General features: G+C 37.2%; 1 protein-coding gene across 1 annotated transcript; it reads left to right on the forward strand.

Moving 5' to 3' along the window:
• The first annotated feature begins 3,672 nt into the window (after positions 1–3,672).
• LOC132548687 (lysophospholipid acyltransferase 6-like) lies at positions 3,673–25,649 on the forward strand. The gene is made up of 12 exons (XM_060212566.1): positions 3,673–3,753; positions 10,923–11,068; positions 14,156–14,326; positions 14,767–14,877; positions 15,220–15,355; positions 16,049–16,090; positions 19,344–19,434; positions 19,870–19,971; positions 20,942–21,045; positions 23,024–23,224; positions 24,839–24,990; positions 25,562–25,649. The coding sequence occupies exons 1-12, from the start codon at positions 3,673–3,675 to the stop codon at positions 25,647–25,649; spliced, it is 1,425 nt and encodes a 474-aa protein (XP_060068549.1).

The raw sequence follows: 25,649 nt of genomic DNA on the forward strand, positions 1-25,649 counted from the left end.
CTTTTCGAAGCGATTGTAGAGCGAAATACTGCGATTGAATGAAGTGGATAGTGGTAGTGCCATTGCCCTGAAAATACAGGGGCAACGTCATGTAGCCCAACAATATGGTGTACATGAGACAACAATGTCCCGTTTAGTTGGGCGTCTTAGAGTCAGAGAGAGGATGGATGACCGTGACAGGAGCGGACGCCCGCGTGTTACGTCGCGTCGTCAAGATAAAGGCATACGTCTCTCGCACCTCCGTAATCAATTTCAGACGGCGACGGAGACGGTGCGCCAAGTTGTTGGCACTCATGGTCAGCCAGTGTGTCCAAGAACGGTCAGGAATCAGTTGCGGTAGTTATATATAAGGCCACGACGTCCCTGTGTACGTCCGCCACTTTCGCAGAGTCGACGCAAACGTCGAATGCAGTGGCTGTTTGCATATGAACCTCTACGGTTTCGTATTGGAAACGCGTGTTGTTCAATGGCGAGTCTCGCTTCACGCGTAGCAGGTCACACGGACGACAACGTGTTTATCAACGTCGTGGTGAGAGATTTTCTGACGCTTGCGTAACAGAAAGCGAAAGATTCGACGGAGTGTATGTTATGGTATGGGCAGGGATATCTCAAGGCGCGAAAACACCTCTTGTGGATATCCATGGAAATTTTACAGCAGTAACATAGCGAGATTAGGTCCTTCTTCTTATCCATCAACTTAGCCTTACGTTGCAGCAGGACTACGCGAGACCCCATGCTGCTAAGGTTTTTCGTGACTTTCTGGCTCACAACAACGTTTCAGTTCTTGCTTGGGCACCATACAGTCCAGATTTGTCCCAGTAGAGCTATTATGGGACGAGCTGGACAGGAGGGTTAAGAAGCATGTTAATGCCCCATAAAACGTCTCCCAGCTCACGCAGGCCTTTATTCAGGAGTGGAATAATATCCCTCAAATGACAATAAACACCTTGTTGGGGTTAATGTTAAGTTGAGTAAGAGCGGCTACTGAGGCCTGGGGTGGACACACACGCTACTGATTATGATCAGGAACGGCATAGAATACCCTTGTTTTAACTCTATTTACGCGAATGCCGTGTGGGATAGGACAACAAAAATCACCAAAATGTATTCAATAATGATGAAAGAATCAGGAAACTCAAACAATGAACTAATCATCAATGAATCATGTAAAATAATAGTTATCGACAATAAAAAAAAATCCGCTAGTCTATAACGTCAGTATATCTATGGGAATAAAATTTATCAATTACAATAGTGCATTGTTACTTCAAACAAAATCTTTAATATCATTCTGCCTTTAATATCTGTTTACTAGTATATCTTTCCGTCTTTACGAATCATCTTATTCTAATGAAATTTAACATTGTTAGCATATCACCGGCAGACCAAACAATAGAATATGGAATATAACTGCCATGGATTAAAATTAGCATCATGTAGAATATTTTTGCGGTTTGAGATGATTCTTGATTGTGCAGTTGTTTTCAATGAGTTATATTTGTCTTTTTTAGGAGTAAATTAAATTGTGAAATATAAATTAATTCAAACATAAATTTTAAAAGAGATAATCTTAGACATTTTTATGACTTCCATGAAAAATGCTTAAATATATCCGTAAAAGCCTTGAAAATAAACTACTTAAAACAGCCATTACAGTATGATAATATAGCTGACAGACATGTAACACTGCGTCCTCTGAACAGATGAAAATCTTTACTTTAAGCCATTACAGAAAAGGCTGAAACGTTGAGTGATATATTGAAAAAAAATCTATTATATCATTTCCCGACACCCTAGAGCTTTATAAATATTTTAGTACGTAAACAGAGTTAGCACCGTACTTAAATAATAAATGATATAACATATAGATATATTGTCAGCACCACGGATTAAATCATTGACCGATTTAGTGGTACAAAAGTTATCATTGAATCAGAAATTAGATTAGATAAACATTGACAAGTTATTGCGTACAGGGTCCGATGATGTTGTACACATTCCGATGCGCAATTATCTGCCGGGGTTATGTTTATCAGTTCGTGTGAACTTTTACAGTACACTTGATAACCTACGCACAAGTCTAAAGGTATCAGAGGGCAAAGACTTACCGAACAAATGAATAATGAAGCACATTTAGAAATCTAGATCTGCTATGTAGAAAGTTAAGCATAGGGAAAACATCATTGATACTTAATAAAATATCTTTAATCAATTTTACACTGCTTAATGTTAATTTCCAAATATGTGTAGTATACAGAAAATAGTTTAAAGTCACTTAAATAATTGCTTTTGTGAGTCATTCGTGTTATAGGGGAGGGGAATAGGGATGTCCTTTTTTTCATATAACTATATGTTTGTTTTCTCGCAATGTTTGTAATAAGAGCTGTACAGATGGCGGTATCCTTGTTTATTTATGAAACCAGTCATTATTTTGTTATGTGAATTCACATTTGAATTTTGAATTCAATCTGAATAACCCTTTTCTGCAAAAGTTGGATTTTGATGAAAATTATCCCGGTGTAAACAAACCATAGGTAGCATTTACACATATCAGACTAAAGAAAAACGGACAAAAATTGAATTCTATTTCAAATAAAAACTAAAAAAATGTAACATTGAAAAATCTGATATTGACAACAGAAGTATAACACACATATTCACAATCAATAACACCTTATGCCAAACATGGGAGTATTTATAAGATTTCATACTTACTGCTACATAATTGCCAAGAACATCCATTCAGCTGCCGCTCTTGACCTTTTTAAACATTGAGTTACGGCATATATATATATATATAAATATACCCACAATTGTGTTTTATTATCTCACAAAATTGAATTCTTAACTGTTTTCCAGGACTATGTTAATAAAAAGGGAATCTAACATACGTTTAGTGACACGGTATTTATTTTCAGACAATATGTTTAAAAAAATCACTTACATGCTACAGTATTACAAATTACAGATATAGCAACGAAGTAAAAACAGTATATAAGACTATGATATAAGCAAGTTACACCGTCACCATTACGCCCGCAAAACGGCAAGTTACAACCCACAAAAAATCACAATATCGACTCACAGTGAAATACCATCTGTGAGACCACTGTGTAAGCATTTGGATACATTACAATTACAGCAGCGTCATCTAAACACAAATTAACCCTTATGTTCTACACACTGCGACAAAATATGCCACTGAGGCAGACCCTGGCGACATCCTTGCGGTGAAACACAACAAAAGATCCAAAGAAGCTGCTGCAGAAATACCGGGCGTTCTCGTTATGTCATGCGGTGTTCGGTATCGGGGAATTGTAATCTTTGAATAATTTCTTATTCCATGATGAATATCGATCGACTTATTATGATCACATCAGGTTTCGATGTAAAACGTGGAAAGTTACATTGTATTATCATTCAATTCCTGTGACTGTTCCCTAACTGTGATGACCATGTTATCGATTTGACGACTGCTTGTATTGACCGGGCGGTTCGCAAGTATAAATAGCAGTCATTTTATCAGGACGAGTGTAACACAGTTACACAGACACAGTTTACAGGGGTGGTGATGACATGGATCATGCTTTGCTTCACAGGATTACATTTTGATCAAACAGCCAGACAGACATAACACAAACTCCTGATCGAATGAAACAAAGCAGATGAAAAATGGTCCAGGTCGGACAGTTCTACCAAGGCTCGAGACTTCTTCAGCCATTATGTGATATTATTGGGCTTCCAGTCGACCAGGTAGGTAAACGCTGAACACCGTATAATCAACATAGCTTCACTATATGCTTAAATAAGTGCAGTCTAATTGCTAAGGATATCATGATAAGCTTCCTCCCATTATTCTAATGAATTATTTCTGTCAAATACAAAATCTAACATCGGAGAGTTAAATATACACTGACATTTTGTGTGATACTGCCTTTATCATCTACTAAAATGAGCAAGTCAGGAACTGCCTTCCATTATAAATATGCCTTTAAGCCTGCATGTTAAACATCGATAATCATTATTTGAAAGTCAGCGTATATTGAAAATTGTGTTCGCGAACATTCCTTAGGTATTTCCAGATATTTGAGCACATAGTATACAAATGAAATACAAAGTCATTCCGTTAGATAACGAGAATAACGTTCCCACTTGAGTTTATACATGTATCATAACCAGTATCTATGACCTGTACAATCTGTATGTATATATATATATATATATGCATGTTACCTGAATGTACTCCAAAATACAGCTGTTGCAGTATCGTTTATAAATATGCAAGTTTTATGTAAATTCATCAATACAGATATGTGGTGGAAAAATGAAATAAAACATAAAGTCGATAGTAATTTGAATAAATGATTCAAAACCATTAGTTACCAGGATAAACGATAAGGTTTTGTCGGCAGTTTTACATGCTTGATGTGAATAGAGTGTGTTGGTCATATCCTTAAGAAAAAGTATAAATGGTACTTTCTTTTACTACAAAAACATTTTTTTCTTTTGATTTCGTATCTTTGTTCGCGTGGAATGGAAGCAAAGTCTGTTTCGTTGGGGTTTGAGTGGTGTGGTTTTTGGGCGAGAGTGTCCCTGCCTGAGTGGTGTTATTGTCAAATAGTACACATTAAGTTTGGTTAGGATTTACGTGTAGGGTAAGACAATGTCTGTTTGAATGATTTATTGTGGAGTGTTGAGACAGTGTCTGTTTGTATGGTGTTATTGTGGAGTTTTGAGACAGTGTCTGTTTGTATGGGGTTATTGTGGAATGCTGAGACAGCGTCTGTTTGTATGGTTTATTGTGAAGTGTTGAGACTGTGTCTGTTTGTATGTTGTTATTGTGGAATGTTGAGACTGTGTCTGTTTGTATGTTGTTATTGTGGAATGTTGAGACTGTGTCTGTTTGCATGTTGTTATTGTGAAGTGTTGAAACAGCGTCTGTTTGTATGGTTTTCTTGTGGAGTGTTGAGATAGTCCTTGTTTGTATGGTTTTATTGTGGAGTGTTGAGATAGTCCTTGTTTGTATGGTTTATTGTGGAGTGTTGAGATAGTCCTTGTTTGTATGGTTTATTGTGGAGTGTTGAGACAGTGTCGGTTTGTATGGTTTTATTGTGAAGTGTTGAGACAGTGTCTATTTGTATGGTGTTATTGTGGAGTGTTGAGATAGTCCTTGTTTGTATGGTTTATTGTGGAGTGTTAAGACAGTGTCGGTTTGTATGGTTTTATTGTGAAGTGTTGAGACAGTGTCTGTTTGTATGGTGTTATTGTGGAGTGTTGAGATAGTCCTTGTTTGTATGGTGTTATTGTGGAGTGTTGGGATAGTGTCTGTTTGTATGGTGTTATTGTGGAGTGTTGAGACAGTGTCTGGAGTGTTGAGACAGTGTCTGTTTGTATGGTTTTATTGTGGAGTGTTGAGATAGTCCTTGTTTGTATGGTTTATTGTGGAGTGTTGAGATAGTGTCTGTTTGTATGGTGTTATTGTGGAGTGTTGAGACAGTGTCTGTTTGTATGGTGTTATTGTGGAGTGTTGAGACAGTGTCTGTTTGTATGGTGTTATTGTGGAGTGTTGAGACAGTGTCTGTTTGTATGGTGTTATTGTGGAGTGTTGAGACAGTGTCTGTTTGTATGGTGTTATTGTGGAGTGTTGAGACTGTATCTGTTTGTATGGTGTTGTTGTGGAGTGTTGAGACTGTATCTGTTTGTATGGTTTTATTGTGGAGTGTTGAGATAGTCCTTGTTTGTATGGTTTATTGTGGAGTGTTGAGACAGTGTCTATTTGTATGGTGTTATTGTGAAGTGTTGAGTCAGTGTCTGTTTGTATGGTTTTATTGTGGAGTGTTGAGATAGTCCTTGTTTGTATGGTTTATTGTGGAGTGTTGAGATAGTGTCTGTTTGTATGGTGTTATTGTGGAGTGTTGAGACAGTGTCTCTATTTGTATGGTGTTATTGTGGAGTGTTGAGATAGTCTTTGTTTGTATAGTGTTATTGTGGAGTGTTGAGACAGTGTCTGTTTGTATGGTGTTATTGTGGAGTGTTGAGATAGTCCTTGTTTGTATGGTGCTATTGTGGAGTGTTGAGACAGTGTCTGTTTGTATGGTGTTATTGTGGAGTGTTGAGACAGCGTCTGTTTGTACGGTGTTGTTGTGGAGTGTTGAGACAGTGTCTGTTTGTATGGTGTTGTTGTGGAGTGTTGAGACAGTGTCTGTTTGTATGGTTTTATTGTGGAGTGTTGAGACAGTGTCTGTTTGTATGGTGTTATTGTGGAGTGTTGAGACAGTTGTTTTTGTGTTATTGGAGTGTTGAGAGTGTCTGTTCTGTTTGTATGGTGTTATTGTTGTTTGTTTGTATGGTGTTATTGTGGAGTGTTGAGATAGTCCTTTTTTGTATGGTGTTATTGTGGAGTGTTGAGATAGTCATTGTTTGTATGGTGTTATTGTGGAGTGTTGAGACAGTGTCTGTTTGTATGGTGTTATTGTGGAGTGTTGAGACAGTGTCTGTTTGTATGGTGTTATTGTGGAGTGTTGAGACAGTGTCTGTTTGTATGGTGTTGTTGTGGAGTGTTGAGACAGTGTCTGTTTGTATGGTGTTATTGTGGAGTGTTGAGACAGTGTCTGTTTGTATGGTGTTATTGTGGAGTGTTGAGACAGTGTCTGTTTGTATGGTGCTATTGTGGAGTGTTGAGACAGTGTCTATTTGTATGGTGTTATTGTGTCTGTTTGTAGTGTTATTTGAGACAGTGTCTGTTTGTATGGTGTTATTGTGGAGTGTTGAGACAGTGTCTGTTTGTATGGTGTTATTGTGGAGTGTTGAGATAGTCCTTGTTTGTATGGTTTATTGTGGAGTGTTGAGATAGCGTCTGTTTGTATGGTGTTATTGTGGAGTGTTGAGATAGTCCTGGTTTGTATGGTGTTATTGTGGAGTGTTGAGATAGTGTCTGTTTGTATGGTGTTATTGTGGAGTGTTGAGACAGTGTCTGTTTGTATGGTGTTATTGTTGAGTGTTGAGACAGTGTCTGTTTGTATGGTGTTATTGTGGAGTGTTGAGATAGTCCTTGTTTGTATGGTGCTATTGTGGAGTGTTGAGACAGTGTCTGTTTGTATGGTGCTATTGTGGAGTGTTGAGACAGTGTCTAATTGTATGGTGTTATTGTGGAGTGTTGAGACAGTGTCTGTTTGTATGGTGCTATTGTGGAGTGTTGAGACAGTGTCTGTTTGTATGGTGTTATTGTGGAGTGTTGAGACAGTGTCTGTTTGTATGGTGTTATTGTGGAGTGTTGAGATAGTCCTTGTTTGTATGGTTTATTGTGGAGTGTTGAGACAGTGTCTATTTGTATGGTGTTATTGTGGAGTGTTGAGACAGTGTCTGTTTGTATGGTGTTATTGTTGAGTGTTGAGACAGTGTCTGTTTGTATGGTGTTATTGTGGAGTGTTGAGACAGTGTCTATTTGTATGGTGTTATTGTGGAGTGTTGAGATAGTCTTGTTTGTATGGTGTTATTGTGGAGTGTTGAGATAGTGTCTGTTTGTATAGTGTTATTGTGGAGTGTTGAGACAGTGTCTATTTGTATGGTGTTATTGTGGAGTTTGATATAGTCATTGTTTGTATGGTGCTATTGTGGAGTGTTGAGACAGTGTCTGTTTGTATGGTGTTATTGTGGAGTGTTGAGACAGTGTCTGTTTGTATGGTTTTATTGTGAAGTGTTGAGACAGTGTCTGTTTGTATGGTGTTATTGTGGAGTGTTTGTATAGTGGAGTGTTGTGTTTGTATGGTGCTATTGTGGAGTGTTGAGACAGTGTCTGTTTGTATGGTGCTATTGTGGAGTGTTGAGACAGTGTCTATTTGTATGGTGTTATTGTGGAGTGTTGAGATAGTCCTTTTTTGTATGGTGTTATTGTGGAGTGTTGAGACAGTGTCTGTTTGTATGGTGTTATTGTGGAGTGTTGAGACAGTGTCTATTTGTATGGTGTTATTGTGAAGTGTTGAGTCAGTGTCTGTTTGTATGGTGTTATTGTGGAGTGTTGAGATAGTGAGACATGTCTGTTTGTATGGTGTTGTTGTGGAGTGTTGAGACAGTGTCTGTTTGTATGGTGTTATTGTGGAGTGTTGAGACAGTGTCTGTTTGTATGGTGTTATTGTTGAGTGTTGAGACAGTGTCTGTTTGTATGGTGTTATTGTGGAGTGTTGAGACAGTGTCTATTTGTATGGTGTTATTGTGGAGTGTTGAGATAGTCTTTGTTTGTATAGTGTTATTGTGGAGTGTTGAGACAGCGTCTGTTTGTATGGTGTTATTGTGGAGTGTTGAGACAGTGTCTGTTTGTATGGTGTTATTGTGGAGTGTTGAGATAGTCCTTTTTTGTATGGTGTTATTGTGGAGTGTTGAGACAGTGTCTGTTTGTATGGTGTTATTGTTGAGTGTTGAGACAGTGTCTGTTTGTATGGTGTTATTGTGGAGTGTTGAGACAGTGTCTGTTTGTATGGTGTTATTGTGGAGTGTTGAGATAGTCCTTGTTTGTATGGTGTTATTGTGGAGTGTTGTTGAGATAGTGTCTGTTTGTATGGTGTTATTGTGGAGTGTTGAGACAGTGTCTGTTTGTATGGTGTTATTGTGGAGTGTTGAGATAGTCCTTGTTTGTATGGTGCTATTGTGGAGTGTTGAGACAGTGTCTGTTTGTATGGTGTTATTGTGGAGTGTTGAGATAGTCCTTGTTTGTATAGTTTTATTGTGGAGTGTTGGGATAGTGTCTGTTTGTATGGTGTTATTGTGGAGTGTTGAGACAGTGTCTGTTTGTATGGTGTTATTGTGGAGTGTTGAGACAGTGTCTGTTTGTATGGTGTTATTGTGGAGTGTTGAGATAGTCCTTGTTTGTATGGTGTTATTGTGGAGTGTTGAGACAGTGTCTGTTTGTATGGTTTATTGTGGAGTGTTGAGATAGTCTGGTTTGTATGGTGTTTTGTATGGTGTTATTGTGGAGTGTTGAGACAGTGTCTGTTTGTATGGTGTTATTGTGGAGTGTTGAGACGGTGTCTGTTTGTATGGTGTTATTGTGGAGTGTTGAGATAGTCCTGGTTTGTATGGTGTTATTGTTGAGTGTTGAGACAGTGTCTGTTTGTATGGTGTTATTGTGGAGTGTTGAGACAGTGTCTATTTGTATGGTGTTATTGTGGAGTGTTGATATAGTATTGTGGAGTGTTGAGACAGTGTCTATTTGTATAGTGTTATTGTGGAGTGTTGAGATAGTCCTTGTTTGTATGGTGTTATTGTGGAGTGTTGAGACAGTGTCTGTTTGTATGGTGTTATTGTGGAGTGTTGGGATAGTGTCTGTTTGTATGGTGTTATTGTGGAGTGTTGAGACAGTGTCTGTTTGTATGGTGTTGTTGTGGAGTGTTGAGACAGTGTCTGTTTGTATGGTTTTATTGTGGAGTGTTGAGATAGTCCTTGTTTGTATGGTGTTATTGTGGAGTGTTGAGATAGTCCTTGTTTGTATGGTGTTATTGTGGAGTGTTGAGACAGTGTCTGTTTGTATGGTTTTATTGATAAGCATTGAGAAAGCGTCGGTTTGAATGGTTTTAATGTGAAGTGTTGAGACAGTGTCTATTTGTATGGTGTTATTGTGGAGTGTTGAGACAGCGTCTGATTGTATGGTTTATTGTGGAGTGTTGAGACAGTGTCTGTTTGTATTGTGTTTTGATGGAGTTATGAGACAGTTCTCTTTGTGGTTAGGATGGGTCGGTAAAATGTTTTTGCATAATCTGTTTTATTTATTTTCGGATTAGACGAAGACTTTGAAGCTACAAGCTTGTCAGTCTTTTTTTCTTTTGTTTCACTTGTCTCCTAGTTGTCAACAGACAATTTCTTTCGCCTGTAATAACAAAATTTTATTTAGAAAACGTCAGATTTACTTCATAACAAACATTTCCAATACACCAGTTTGTTTTCTATTCAAATGTTTTGATGTAAGTGGAGCTGTGAGTGGGCGATACAATAGCGTCAATTTACATGCATCAACTCTGAGAGTCGATTCTTCTACCAGAGAGAAGACATTGCGAAGACGGAGAAAGGCACTTTTATTTATATTAGAGAAATCCAATCGTTGGTTTCATTCAATAGGTGCAGTACAGACATCCTTGAATACACAGCATTCTGCTGTGCATATAAACCTGTGTCTTGATATCACGACTATTGCTTCCGGTCCATGTGTGTAATGTAATACGGAATTTAATAAACAAGATTAATGATTTGATCTGTCAAGAGTCTTAAGGATAACCACATATCAAGTTATTGAACAACTTTAATATCTTCCATATTACATAGGCACGACTGTAAGATTCTATTTATCATACAACCCATATTTCTGAAAAGTAACTGAAAACTTGAAATAATTCTCTTCTCTAAGGCAAACTTGTTTCAACATGAACGGCAGTATTTTTTGCTACCAACACAACCATGTGACGTCATCAAGACGTGACTTACTTATGATTGTCCAGTGACTGAGGTCCGATATATATGTCTGCCGATATGTTTGCTACCTCTGAATATCGAATCACAATATTGACGAAATGACCTCGCTATGCCGAGATATTTAATACTATTTGAAAGTAAGAGGCAATATTTCTCGAAGTCAGCAGACAGACGGGACATCTTTCTTTATCAATACTTAACATATCTTTATTTTCCTTATATATTTGTGTGTGTATATATTTTACGAATGAAAAAAAAGAAAGGTTTCCATGAAACGTTGAACGCTTACTTAGAAACAAAATTGATATGTGCTGCTCATTCAAACCATAACCAAACTTCGTTGATGAATATTGAATCCCTTTTTTGGCATATTCAGTAATTAGTTAAAATCACGTTAACGTGACTGAGATAATGTATGTTCTGTCGGCACTATACGCTTAGACACACTGTATTTTTCTTTCCAGATCAATTTCCTGGCCTGTTTCGTTATAGCTTTTTCCAGCGGAGTATTGATGCGGAAGGCAATCCCTGCAGGCAGGGACAGAGCAACACAACGGCATGTCTTCGAGTTATCGCTAGGCCTTGCCATGGGCTATTTCTGCTTCGGATAGTAAGTTCACACAAGTAAAACAATATTGATGTGTTACAGTGTAATTCATTAATTTAATTATCAAAATTATGTTATGATACTGAGAACGTCCAGATTGTAATCTGAGTGACAGATTGAATAAACCCTTTACATTCACACTATCTAATGTGTAGTGTGCGACATGTTAAGTTATAACGAGGCTACAACTGTGTCGTATTTCACACTGTCCTGTGTGTAGTGTGTGTGACACGTTAAAACGAGGGTATTTCACAAGTGTGTGTCATAGTTCACACTGTCCTGTGTGTAGTGTGTGTGATACGTTAAGTTATAACGAGGCTACAACTGTGTCGTATTTCACACTGTCCTGTGTGTAGTGTGTGTGACACGTTAAAACGAGGGTACAACTGTGTCGTATTTCACACTGTCCAGTGTGTAGTGTGTGTGACGCGTTAAGTTATAACGAGGCTATATCTGTGTCGTATTTCACACTGTCCTATGTGTAGTGTGTGTGACGCGTTAAGTTATAACGAGGCTACAACTGTGTCGTATTTCACACTGTCCTGTGTGTAGTGTTTGTGACACGTTAAATCGAGGGTACAACTGTGTCGTATTTCACAATGTACAGTGTGTAGTGTATGTGTGACACGTTAGGTTATAACGAGGCTACATCTGTGTCATATTTCACACTGTCCTGTGTGTAGTGTGTGTGACACGTTATAACGAGGCTACAACTGTGTCATATTTCATACTGCCCTATGTGTAGTGTTTGTGACACGTTAAAACGAGGGTACAACTGTGTCATATTTCACACTGTCCTGTGTGTTGTGTGTGTGACGCGTTAAGTTAAAACGAGACTACAGCTGCGTCGTATTTCACACTGTCCTATGTGTAGTATGTGTGACACGTTAAGTTATAACGAGGCTACAGCTGTGTCGTATTTCACACTGTCCTGTGTGTAGTGTGTGTGACACGTCAAGTTATAACGAGGCTACATCTGTGTCGTATTTCACACTGTCCTGTGTGTACTGTGTGTGACACGTCAAGTTATAACGAGGCTACATCTGTGTCGTATTTCACACTGTCCTATGTGTAGTGTGTGTGACACGTCAAGTTATAACGAGGCTACATCTGTGTCGTATTTCACACTGTCCTATGTGTAGTGTGTGTGACACGTCAAGTTATAACGAGGCTACATCTGTGTCGTATTTCACACTGTCCTATGTGTAGTGTGTGTTACACGTTAAGTTATAACGAGGATACAACTGTGACGTATTTCACACAGTGTTATGTTTACCATAGTTACAGTATATTTGTTAGAACGTATTAACTGTCAGTAAAACATCTTGTCATTATAACAAATGTTTTTTCCTCTGATGACTTTCGTATTTGTAGCCAGTCTTTAAGGTCAGAATTTTACTGATGTTTGTCATATCGTTATACTAACATATTGATGGCATCAACGGAAAGTATTTACAATACAATTTTATTGTTTAATCACTCTAATGAAACAGATCATAGCCCAACTAAAATCTACTCAGATGTTTTGACCACAAATCATTTTTTCAATAATTCATATATTGGTGATGTCATCTGAAATACTAAAAGTATGACCTTTTTATCCTATGAAATAAAAACTCTTGAATATATTTGTTATTTGTAGAAATCCAACATGTTACCAGTTTAGTAAGTTGTTCAAGTCAGCTGATATATCAATGAATAGACTTTACTGAATTGTTATATCCAAACCTATAACCGATAGCAAAAATTCTGAAACTAAATATATGGACATTTATGTTGCATACCTGTATACCAGTGTATATCTTCATTGGACGAAATTTAACCCTCATGAAATATCGCAAATAGGGCCAAACGCAAATTATCAACCCTGCGAAATCAAACAACTATATAGTATTTATAATCTATCGTTTGTGTTGTGATCAGAAATTGAAATATTGTCAAACAAGCAGTTCAAAAATCAAGTCCGAAAACAGGCAGACCTTCGCATTGTTCCGAGTTAAACATTTAGGAAATATAACCGCATGTTATGTGAGGCAAATTCTTTATTCAATATTGCCTAACAAATCGCCACGAATTGAACCTGAATATTGAGTTATGAAAAATTGTTATTGTTAAGTATAGAATGATTAAACAAAATACTAATTAATGACAAATGTTCTGTAAATACAATATTTCCTAGATATTGTTAAGCTTTGAGTAACTAAACCATACACAAAATATTGATACATTTCCTATACATTGTCAAGTCTTGAGTGACTAAAACATACACTATATATTGCCAAGCCTTGGGTGACTAAACCAAACACTATATATTGCCAAGCCTTGAGTGACTAAACCAAACACTATATATTGCCAAGCCTTGAGTGACTAAACCAAACACTATATATTGCCAAGCCTTGAGTGACTAAACCAAACACTATATATTGCCAAGCCTTGAGTGACAAAAACATACACTTAATATTGATACATTTCCTAAATATTTCCATGTCTTCAGTGACTAAAAAACACTCAATATTGGTACATTTCCTATATATTGCCAAGCCTTGAGTGACTAAACCATACACTATGTTGCCAAGTCTTGAGTGACTAAAACATACACTGATTATTGCCAAGTCTTGAGTGACTAAAACATACACTGATTATTGCCAAGCCTTGAGTGACTAAAACTTACACTAAATATTGCCAAGCCTTGAGTGACTAAACTATACAGTATATATTGACAAGCCTTGAGTGACTAAACCAAACACTATATATTGCCAAGCCTTGAGTGACTAAACCAAACACTATATATTGCCAAGCCTTGAGTGACTAAACCAAACACTATATATTGCCAAGCCTTGAGTGACTAAACCAAACACTATATATTGCCAAGCCTTGAGTGACTAAACCAAACACTATATATTGCCAAGCCTTGAGTGACTAAACCATACAGTATATATTGCCAAGCCTTGAGTGACTAAACCAAACACTATATATTGCCAAGCCTTGAGTGACTAAACCATACAGTATATATTGCCAAGCCTTGAGTGACTAAACCATACAGTATACTAGTATATTGACAAATGTCCTATAGTAGGTTTATTGTTACAGTCAGCTGATTCACCTATTGCTCTACTCGACACTGCCTTACCTCCTGGTGCTGTACGGGCCGAGGCGTTCCTACCACACACTCGTCTTCACTGTTGCCTTTGCGTACATTGTGATAATGCACTCCTATCGATTGTTCTATGACTATGGAGGGTTTTCCTTAGACGTCACCGGGTAAGACACTGACGGTTCTCATTACATTATCATTATTTAATTACCCTTTTGTTGAAGGCTATAAAATCCTTTTATTTTATGACTGTCAAGTCTTGACATCTTAATCAGTCAAAATACCTCTCATAGGTCTAAATATAGTGCGATGTCACACCGAAACAGGCAGAATCTTTTCACACAAGGGGATATAACAGTTCCAAATTTCTATCAGTGTCTCTCAGGTGACTATAAAAATCCGGTAACTTTTGCTTCTGTTTTTGACAAAGTCTGTAAAATAATCATATTGTCGATGAGTTGGTTTGCAGGAATTTAATTTATTTGATGTTTCGTAAATTTCTGTACACCTCATTTATCCTACTTAGCCAAAAACGATGACGTTGGGATAACTGTGGTTACGTCATCATTCTTGAAGAATACTAATTAATTCATGCTTTGTCCGACAGGCCTATGATGTTGATGACACAGAAAGTAACTAGTGTAGCCTTTTCTGTACATGACGGGATGGAGGTCCCGGATGATAAACTCTCAGATGATCAAAGAAAAAACTGTATCAGGTAAACATTTAACTTATTTTTAAAATTCGGATGAAATAATACAATATATGGATAATCAAAAACATTTTATAGAAACTGTAACTTATGTGATCATAATTTAGCACATTGTTTCCGACAGGAAAACCACCAACATAACATAACCACTAAAGGTTGTATTTACATAGGGGTTATTTGTTATTTTTCTTTGTACAAGAATCATGTTAATAATCGTGGTTCACGTGAATTTATAACCATGAAACTTTCGAGATGACCAGGGTATGTGAGAAACACTATATTTTGTCTGTGATATTTATTTTCTGATATCTATGCCTTCGTGATCAGTTTTTCTGTTTTATCCATCAGAGAGAAACCGTCCATGTTGGAGTATTATAGCTACATGTTTTCCTTTCACAACATTATGGCCGGCCCTCTCGTGTTTTACACAGACTACCTCAGCTTTATAGACGGGTCTAGCACTAAAGTTCCGCCGCCGAAACAGGTAGGTGAAACAAGGCTACCTCACACCTACAATACTATATTTAGCAAACAGGGCTGTATACAAGCTGAGATACATAGACACTCGAAGACTGGTAAAAATTAATCCTGAAGGAAAAGATATTTACAAAATATCAATATTTCAATAACGGTTGACAGACAGATATTGTATTACATTATTAAAAATACCAAAACTATCTTTTGAAATTAGAGAAATTTACATATTTAATAACTTGTAATTGTTTTAAAGAATGCAACTCCTTCAAATCAGTATGTTTGGAAAAAAAACAAAAACAAAAACACAAAGTATATGACGATCTGAATTGAAACCGGTAGCCTACCGATTTTTTTTTTCTAGACTGAGACCAACTGACTTAAAAGGGGAAATAACTCTGGAAAATACATCTTGAAACGTTAGATAATTGTCCTCAAATGTTAAGCAACAAGCCTATGAGGTATAGCTTCATAAATGATTCTGTGCAATATTTTCCCCCTTTTTTATGCAAGTTAATTTCTGGTTACTCGAAGATATAGACAAAATGCCTATTCAAAACAGATTGTAATTACTGGTAAGGATATTCACGCACAAAGGGCTTATAGACGAATCTCCTTGTAAACTAAGGAAGTAATATACCTTCGATATGACGTGTTTACAAAGGTTACTTTACTTTTGGTAAATTGGTTTTGTCTGTTTCAGGATAATAATCACAACAGCAAGACGAGAGAACCATCTCCAAATGTAAGTATAAATTATAAATAAGGCCATGGCAACAGAAATTTACTTCAAACCCAGAATAGCTGAAACTAGAGCGAACTATGAACGACAAAAGATGCTTGACACCTTAAATCAAAGAAAAACTGTAATTAATTCTCCTCTGTCAACAGAGAATCAATGTTCGATAAATTATTCACGTCATTCAAATAAATTTGCTGAATACAAGAATGAGGAATCTGGGTATATTGTGTTCATGACACATATCTAGGCATGTAAAAGTGGAAAGTTTTACAGACGTCATAACAATCTCATTGGTGAATAATATATTCGTCTATGTGAAAGGAAGTTGGAGGAGTTTGATTCTCGTAAGCCTAGCTGTGGTTCGGTTGTTGTTTACATGGTACATATATGGGAACGTGACATCACCTGTTTGGATAGACAAAGATTTACACCAGGAGGGGGTGGGGGTCGATTAAGCAAAAAAAGGTATCGATTTTCACCTTGATGTTTCTACAAAAGAAACATTTCTTTTGTAAAAGCATTGTAGTCCACAGACTGAGGTATTACATTATGATCTGTAGTCCACGGACTGAGGTGTTACATTATGATCTGTAGTCCACGGACTGAGGTGTTACATTGTGATCTGTAGTTGTGATCTGTAGTCCACGGACTGAGGTGTTACATTATAATCACTATTGTAGTCCACGGACTGAGGTGTTACATTATAATCTGTAGTCCACGGACTGAGGTGTTACATTATAATCTGTAGTCCACGGACTGAGGTGTTACATTATAATCACTATTGTAGTCCACGGACTGAGGTGTTACATTATGATCTGTAGTCCACGGACTGAGGTGTTACATTGTGATCTGTAGTCCACGGACTGAGGTGTTACATTATGATCTGTAGTCCACGGACTGAGGTGTTACATTGTGATCTGTAGTCCACGGACTGAGGTGTTACATTATGATCTGTAGTCCACGGACTGAGGTGTTACATTATAATCACTATTGTAGTCCATGGACTGAGGTGTTACATTATGATCTGTAGTCCACGGACTGAGGTGTTACATTATAATCTGTAGTCCACGGACTGAGGTGTTACATTATGATCTGTAGTCCACGGACTGAGGTGTTACATTATAATCACTATTGTAGTCCACGGACTGAGGTGTTACATTATGATCTGTAGTCCACGGACTGAGGTGTTACATTGTGATCTGTAGTCCACGGACTGAGGTGTTACATTGTGATCTGTAGTCCACGGACTGAGGTGTTACATTATGATCTGTAGTCCACGGACTGAGGTGTTACATTGTGATCTGTAGTCAACGGACTGAGGTGTTACATTGTGATCTGTAGTCAACGGACTGAGGTGTTACATTATGATCTGTAGTCTACGGACTGAGGTGTTACATTATGATCTGTAGTCCACGGACTGAGGTGTTACATTATGATCTGTAGTCCACGGACTGAGGTGTTACATTGTGATCTGTAGTCCACGGACTGAGGTGTTACATTATGATCTGTAGTCTACGGACTGAGGTGTTACATTATGATCTGTAGTCCACGGACTGAGGTGTTACATTATGATCTGTAGTCCACGGACTGAGGTGTTACATTATAATCACTATTGTAGTCCACGGACTGAGGTGTTACATTATAATCTGTAGTCCACGGACTGAGGTGTTACATTATAATCTGTAGTCCACGGACTGAGGTGTTACATTATAATCACTATTGTAGTCCACGGACTGAGGTGTTACATTATGATCTGTAGTCCACGGACTGAGGTGTTACATTGTGATCTGTAGTCCACGGACTGAGGTGTTACATTATGATCTGTAGTCCACGGACTGAGGTGTTACATTGTGATCTGTAGTCCACGGACTGAGGTGTTACATTATGATCTGTAGTCCACGGACTGAGGTGTTACATTATAATCACTATTGTAGTCCATGGACTGAGGTGTTACATTATGATCTGTAGTCCACGGACTGAGGTGTTACATTATAATCTGTAGTCCACGGACTGAGGTGTTACATTATGATCTGTAGTCCACGGACTGAGGTGTTACATTATAATCACTATTGTAGTCCACGGACTGAGGTGTTACATTATGATCTGTAGTCCACGGACTGAGGTGTTACATTGTGATCTGTAGTCCACGGACTGAGGTGTTACATTGTGATCTGTAGTCCACGGACTGAGGTGTTACATTATGATCTGTAGTCCACGGACTGAGGTGTTACATTATAATCACTATTGTAGTCCACGGACTGAGGTGTTACATTATGATCTGTAGTCCACGGACTGAGGTGTTACATTGTGATCTGTAGTCCACGGACTGAGGTGTTACATTATGATCTGTAGTCCACGGACTGAGGTGTTACATTGTGATCTGTAGTCCACGGACTGAGGTGTTACATTGTGATCTGTAGTCCACGGACTGAGGTGTTACATTATGATCTGTAGTCCACGGACTGAGGTGTTACATTGTGATCTGTAGTCCACGGACTGAGGTGTTACATTGTGATCTGTAGTCCACGGACTGAGGTGTTACATTATGATCTGTAGTCCACGGACTGAGGTGTTACATTATGATCTGTAGTCCACGGACTGAGGTGTTACATTGTGATCTGTAGTCAACGGACTGAGGTGTTACATTATGATCTGTAGTCCACGGACTGAGGTGTTACATTATGATCTGTAGTCCACGGACTGAGGTGTTACATTATGATCTGTAGTCCACGGACTGAGGTGTTACATTGTGATCTGTAGTCCACGGACTGAGGTGTTACATTATGATCTGTAGTCTACGGACTGAGGTGTTACATTATGATCTGTAGTCCACGGACTGAGGTGTTACATTGTGATCTGTAGTCCACGGACTGAGGTGTTACATTATGATCTGTAGTCCACGGACTGAGGTGTTACATTGTGATCTGTAGTCCACGGACTGAGGTGTTGTGTTACATTATGATCTGTAGTCCACGGACTGAGGTGTTACATTGTGATCTGTAGTCCACGGACTGAGGTGTTACATTATGATCTGTAGTCCACGGACTGAGGTGTTACATTGTGATCTGTAGTCCACGGACTGAGGTGTTACATTATGATCTGTAGTCCACGGACTGAGGTGTTACATTATGATCTGTAGTCCACGGACTGAGGTGTTACATTGTGATCTGTAGTCCACGGACTGAGGTGTTATATTATGATCACTATTGTAATCCATGTTGACATGTGAATAGTATGTTTTATTTCTGTTTCCTAGGCAGCCATATTGGAGTCGTTTCTTATTGCAATGGTGTGTGGATTCTTTACACTTATATCACCTATCTACTACCCGATCTCATGGATGGCAGGTAAAATACCTTCTACACCTGTCTACTTTTCAACCTCGTGTACTCACTGACCTATTTTTCCTGATTATATCTCTGATAGTGTTGTACAAGTCGTTACTTTTACTCGTTTGGTACAGAATGTAATTTTGCCTGTAAATTAGTTATCTGCTGTTGTTATCTGAGTATTCGTAATGATGTGTAATTGCCAGCTTATAACTTATCATTTCTATGCTACATACCTCATGTAATAATATCAAGCCAACAACAAAGTTTAGTAAATAGAGATTATCCATTTCGATAAATATTTTAATACATTGTTGAGTCTATGTTATTTTTCCATAACCAGTAAATCAATTTTTGACGATATAACCATGATGTAGATTAAGTATCGGAGACAATAGTGATTTGTGTTTACTGTATCGTTGTTTATTTTTTTTTTGTTTTTATTTTTTTCAGACGACAAATTTTTGTACGAAACCAATATCTTCTACAGGAACTTTTACATGATACTAGTGGTCAGTCTACAACGATCGAAATACTACTTTGCATGGAAATTAGGTAAGTTTTAGCATGTACAATAGTAAGTCTTAACCGGTGACATATACAAAAAAGTACAAGGAGAATTAGACCAGGAATGCCGGATGAGTAAACGTCTTCTGTTTCATCGTCGACACACACCATGCTAATATTTGCCCATCTAATGTCACGTGGAAACAAAGTATACAACAACAGAACTAACAGCCAAATTAACGAGCATCATACACGTCTAGCTTCATGTCAAAGAAATAGAATAGTCTCCAATAAGATCACTATGACGACCATAAAACTTCCTCATAATTTTCACCAGCCTGTATCTTTGGAATGGGAGCATACCTTTGAATATCGAATATAGAACTTTGACCTGTATGAACAGTAAATAAACAATTTAAAAGATTCCGTGCTACTCTAACTCGCGGAAATTAAAACCCACAATCAGTAATTATCTTGTGCTTTGTAATAAATAGATTTTTCTATGGCTTTCTATCAATTTATTGATAAACAGATAACAAATCTGTTAATGACTTATTATCGTTTGCAATAAATCATGATGTTTCCAAATATTTCTGAAATTGTTAGTTCGGCATATTAATTATCGGCATTTCTCTTCATGTCATATCATTACGTCCCAAACTGATATTATAAATAAGACATATATAGGAGTAGAACAGGTTTATTCATCGTCGGAGCGAATGTTTTACTGTGGCCAGAGACAGGTCATATAAACTCGCAAAACCTTGAGTTTGTTTTTTTGCAACTTTTGAAAAAAAAAGGTTTATTCCAATAACTCGTTGTGTCATCTCTATTTATGCTTTACTGTATATCTGATCAAGTGATTTAAAAACGTGCTGAATGATTAAAGAAAGAACGCCTTCTAGTTCTTAGCATGTGAGGAAATCAGAATGAGAGTAATCAGCATGTTTCTGGTACCACAGCTCACTGAGCAGTTATATGTTTATCTTAATTAATTAGATAATTGATCTATTACCAGGTGAGATGTCCAACCTTGGAGCAGGACTTGGATTTAGAGGATATGATAAGGAAGGAAACGAGAAATGGGATTTGCTGACCAATATAAAAATATGGAAGTTAGAGGTGGGTTTAGTTAATTCTGATATTATCAGACATTAGAGAATATGACTTTTGTCATATTAATAAGCTGTTCAATCGCTTAGAGGTCTTAAAGGTTCATTTATACCAGAAACAAAGCACTGTTTAGTATAGGATCAATATTGACTACATGTGAGACGATAACAAAGGAGGACAGAATGACTCCAGTTCCAACCGTGCACAATGACCAGTATACCTGTGTTACAACTTTTTCTTCTTCTTTTCTATTTGTATGTGTGTGTTTTAATCTTGGATGGATGAAATATCTATCATGATTTTTCTCCTGTTTGACTATAACATTGGTTCGACGTAAGTGTGGGCATGGTGGTCCAACATTCTGTTTATACACTGTCCTGATATAGATCATATAGACATAAAGGATCTTACATGAGTGTCAATGTATTATGGAATTTATTGAACGAGTTTAATAAATTCCATAATACATTGACACGAGTGTAAGATTCTATTTATAACATAACCAATTAAAATGGAAAAATCGCCAGAAAACTACGATTTACTTCCACTATGCAATCAACTGTTTCTATATAGGTCAAAACCAACGCACAGCAATCATAGTTTTATCCATCCGTGTTGCAAATAGTACCTTTTTTCATTGATTGAATGAGAGATTGTTATGTTCCAAAATAATATCGACAACGTAAAGCATTTAAATTCTATTTAATGCCAAAATAACTTTTAAAAATCACAAAAACAAAAAAAAAAAAAACAAAAACAAAAACAAAAAAATCTTCTGGAAATTCACTTGATATTGGTAACGTGACGTCACCTCGCCTCGTCATCACGGGTCATCAGGTTCGGCCTTACTGCTCCACTTACTGAGAGTCACTGTCACTTTTAATGATAGCTTTTCGGATTCGCTTAGGTGGTTTTTGTGAATTACAAACTTTGCTCAACGTATTCTTGTTTGATTGATCCTGTATAAAATTCCCTACCTCATCTTCTCTGACTGAAACGAAACGACTTGGTTCAGGGGCAAGAGGACCGCCATCCGGAGCGGTCGTCTGCTGTTGGGAGGGATCTACCACCTTTTCAATACGATTGCGCTCAAGCTCAATTTGAAAGTCAATCCCACACAATTCAACATTATAAGATACAGTAAACTCCCGTGGGATTATCTCCTTCACCACACCAGTCCCCTTCTTATCAATAAAAACTGTGTCGCCAATGTTGATCTGGTCCGCCATATTTTACTACAGTTTGTTGTCGTAGTAAATAAAAGTAGTACGCGCGCGGGCATATGAATACGTTCCCACGGTTTTGACCAATTAGCAACAGACATCATTGTTGAAATAATGGCAATGTTCAGAATGTAAATATGTACTTTATGTCCTTCTGAAATTATCAGATATATGACAATTACCACATATATTGAGTTAAAGGGTTAGTGCATCTCCTCTCTATTTAATTTTCTTCAACAGTTTTTATTTTCGCCTCTTAGTTTTCAAAATTTAGTCCCCTATCATCATTGACAAGTCCTAGAAGACCAACACAGCTGTATGATACAGTTTAATTCATTATTTGGATCTACCTATTTAAATTCCTATTGAAAGGAGCTATTCTCATGTCGGTCTGTTAAAATCTTCCTCTAGCACTTAACGTGAAAAGTCCTTAAGACGACAATAGCTCATGCGTGAAAAGTCGCGTCTGTTTACCTCCCCATCTCTCTTAGTCTCTGTCTTTATACATATACACACCTTTCGTTAGAGATATTTCATGAACTCTTTAAAAAATTTAGTCCATATCCATATCATCTCACAAAGTCAACACATGATTATATTTTAGTGGTGAACGATTAACTCTAAAGGTCAAAGGTCATTTTGTCACATTGTGTACAAGATTATAAGATGAGGGAGTGAATGTTATATCTATATAAGCTCCTTCTCACTTTTCTATTCTGTCCCGTTCTGTGTCTGTCTATTTAAAAAAAATGCTTATTTTGCAGACGTCTACAAGTTTGAAAGTGTTCATAGACTCTTGGAATTTAAATACTGTGATCTGGTTTCGACGCGTGATATATGAACGGACCCCTCCCTCTGTGAAGACTCTAGCTGTGTTTGTATGTAGTGGCGTCTGGCATGGTCTTTATCCCGGGTATTACGTCACATTCTTCTCTACGGCATTTGCCGTCATGGCTGCCAGACTGGTATGTTTTTGCTGTGTTGTTCGATATTGGACATCACTCGTTAAAAAATAACTATTATGATTTTAAAACACACTCTGAAGAATGAACATTGTATGTTGAGGTTTTCCTTTTCATAAATTAAATTTCATTTCATTACAGAATATTGTGTCTGAATTCGATGCGTCTTCAGGTCACCTGAGCCTCATGGTGACCTATTGCCTATTAATTTCTTTTTTTAACCTCTCCTGGAATGCCCTGAACCAATCCCGATGAAATTTTAATGAAACATTTGATGTCCAATGGTGAACGAAATTTATAGATCATATGGTCCTCACGTAAGAGGGGCAAAATGGGCGGGGTCAATTGTGGTAAAAAATTAAAAGATCTTCTCAGCACCTATATATATATATTTCACAACCCCGGGGTCTCACATTTCCGCCTGGGGATGGGGTGAATTTAAACATTGGGTGTCCCTTGTTTCTTTTTCCGTTGGAAATAATGCAACCTAGCTGGTTTTTTTTAGTATAAGATGACAGTATTATGACCTGCGCATATCGGCCCTGGTTGTCCCGATGGTGCTGATGGGCGGTGCCAAAAGGTTAAAATAAAGCAAGTCCCTATTATCTTCCTCTCAACAACCAGATATGTTAGAATCAAAGGGGCTCTATATAGATGGAGAGTTCTCAAGTCGCTTTACCAAAATTTATAAATTTGTTACCGCAGGATCTCACATTTTCTGTTGGCAAGGAGGGGAATTTTACTATTGTTTATATAAGAAAATCACATTTTGGACATAACTTGTTTACTTTTCAAAGGAATTATTTCAAACGTTTACAAGATGACAGTTTGATGTTATGACCATATTGTCCCTAGCTGTCCCGAGGGGCAGATGAGCGGGGCCAATAGGGGCGAATCGACTCAAATTTCAAAATCATCGACTCAAAAACCAGAAATGATAGAATCAAATGCTATTTATAGATGAAAGGGTCTGAAGTCACTTTACCAGAATTATGACATTTTTTACATCAGGGTCTCACACTTCCCCTTAGGAAGGAGGTAAAGTTTATTATAGTCTTGATAAGAAAATAACACTGTTGGACATAAGTTGTTAAATTTCAATTACAATTGATTGAAAATCCATTAGAATTAGAAGTATAAGATAACGGCTTCATGATTAGACATACTGACCCTGGCTGGCTTCCAGGGGTAGATTGGCGGGGCCAAAATTTGACTCAAATTTCAAAAATCTTCTTGGCACCACCAAAATATGGTAAAATCAAATGGACGGAATGATAATAAGACGCTTTATCGAAATTGTTATGTTCATGATCCTAGAGTCCCACATTATCCCCTTGGGAGGGGAAAAAGTTTACTTAACTTTATGTAGGAAAATTACATTTATAAAGTTAAATAACCTTCAATTCAAACTTAAAATCCTTAGATATTGAGATGGCAGTTTATGCTGTGTACAATTTACATTTGCATTACATGTGCAATGCAGTTAAATTTATTTTACTTTGTTAGCAGAGCAAATTCTCTGGCATTTAGGTTAGGTAAGCTTTAGGTCCTTGGGCCTCTTGTCTGTCATAAAAAGGGATGTATCATGATTCATTACTAAGTATCTGTTTATTTCAGGTGCGAAGAAACATCCGGAACTATTTCCAGACATCTGAGTCAAAGATATTTTTCTACGATGGTGTAACATTTATAGCTACGAGATTTGCCGGAGCTTATCTGTTGGCCCCTTTCTGTTTATTAGAATTCACAGCAAGCATCAAACTATTGGTGTAAGTAGATCAGTGTAAAATTTGACTCGCTTTTTCAAGTTTTGGTCCGAAGCCAAAATTTCTCTTCTTTTAGTCTTGCACATGACATTCTATTTTTTGTTTGCGTTTGGCATTAGTCTGTGGAATTATAAATCACAAACGATCGATTTTTAGTTGAAGAATAATTACCGGGATGTGTTTTACTATTTGTACTATTCAGTATGAAATGTCAATTTAATTCAAGATAGAAATGGAAACAAAGCGAAAGAAGCCTAAAAGTAATTTGGAAATTAAAACCTATGACAGATACTATTTGGATAATTGAATTAGCCAATATTTACATGGCGGGTGTCGGCGATGAAGCAGAAAACACTTAATCTTCCGAAACACCTGGTCTTATTCTGATACTTTTCAAGAGTCTCCATGTAAATCTTACTATTTTTCACATTGCCCTTATTCTATCTAATTTGAGTTAAAATTATTATTATGTTGACAAGTTGGTTTTCTCTTGTTATTTTTAGTTATTATACTAACAATATGAGAAAAATATAACCACTTCTCGACAATAATTCATTAATTTATTATTTTGCAGATCTGTTGGATTTCACGTGCACATATTGTCCGCTATAGCGATTTTATGGTTTACTTTCATTAATCCATCCAGGAAGAGAAAGGAATGA

The sequence above is a fragment of the Ylistrum balloti genome, unplaced genomic scaffold (assembly GCF_031769215.1).
Source record: "Ylistrum balloti isolate Yb309-2 unplaced genomic scaffold, AGI_CSIRO_Ybal_v1 Utg370024, whole genome shotgun sequence".
Classification (NCBI taxonomy): domain Eukaryota; kingdom Metazoa; phylum Mollusca; class Bivalvia; order Pectinida; family Pectinidae; genus Ylistrum; species Ylistrum balloti.

Excerpts from the sequence above, each read along its gene's own strand:
- LOC132548687 (XM_060212566.1), top strand. The coding sequence starts at position 3,673 with ATGGTCCAGGTCGGACAGTTCTACCAAGGCTCGAGACTTCTTCAGCCA. Across the intron at positions 14,327-14,766 it reads TTTTCCTTAGACGTCACCGG|GCCTATGATGTTGATGACAC; the intron begins GTAAGACACTGA and ends TTTGTCCGACAG. Across the intron at positions 15,356-16,048 it reads AAGTTCCGCCGCCGAAACAG|GATAATAATCACAACAGCAA; the intron begins GTAGGTGAAACA and ends TGTCTGTTTCAG.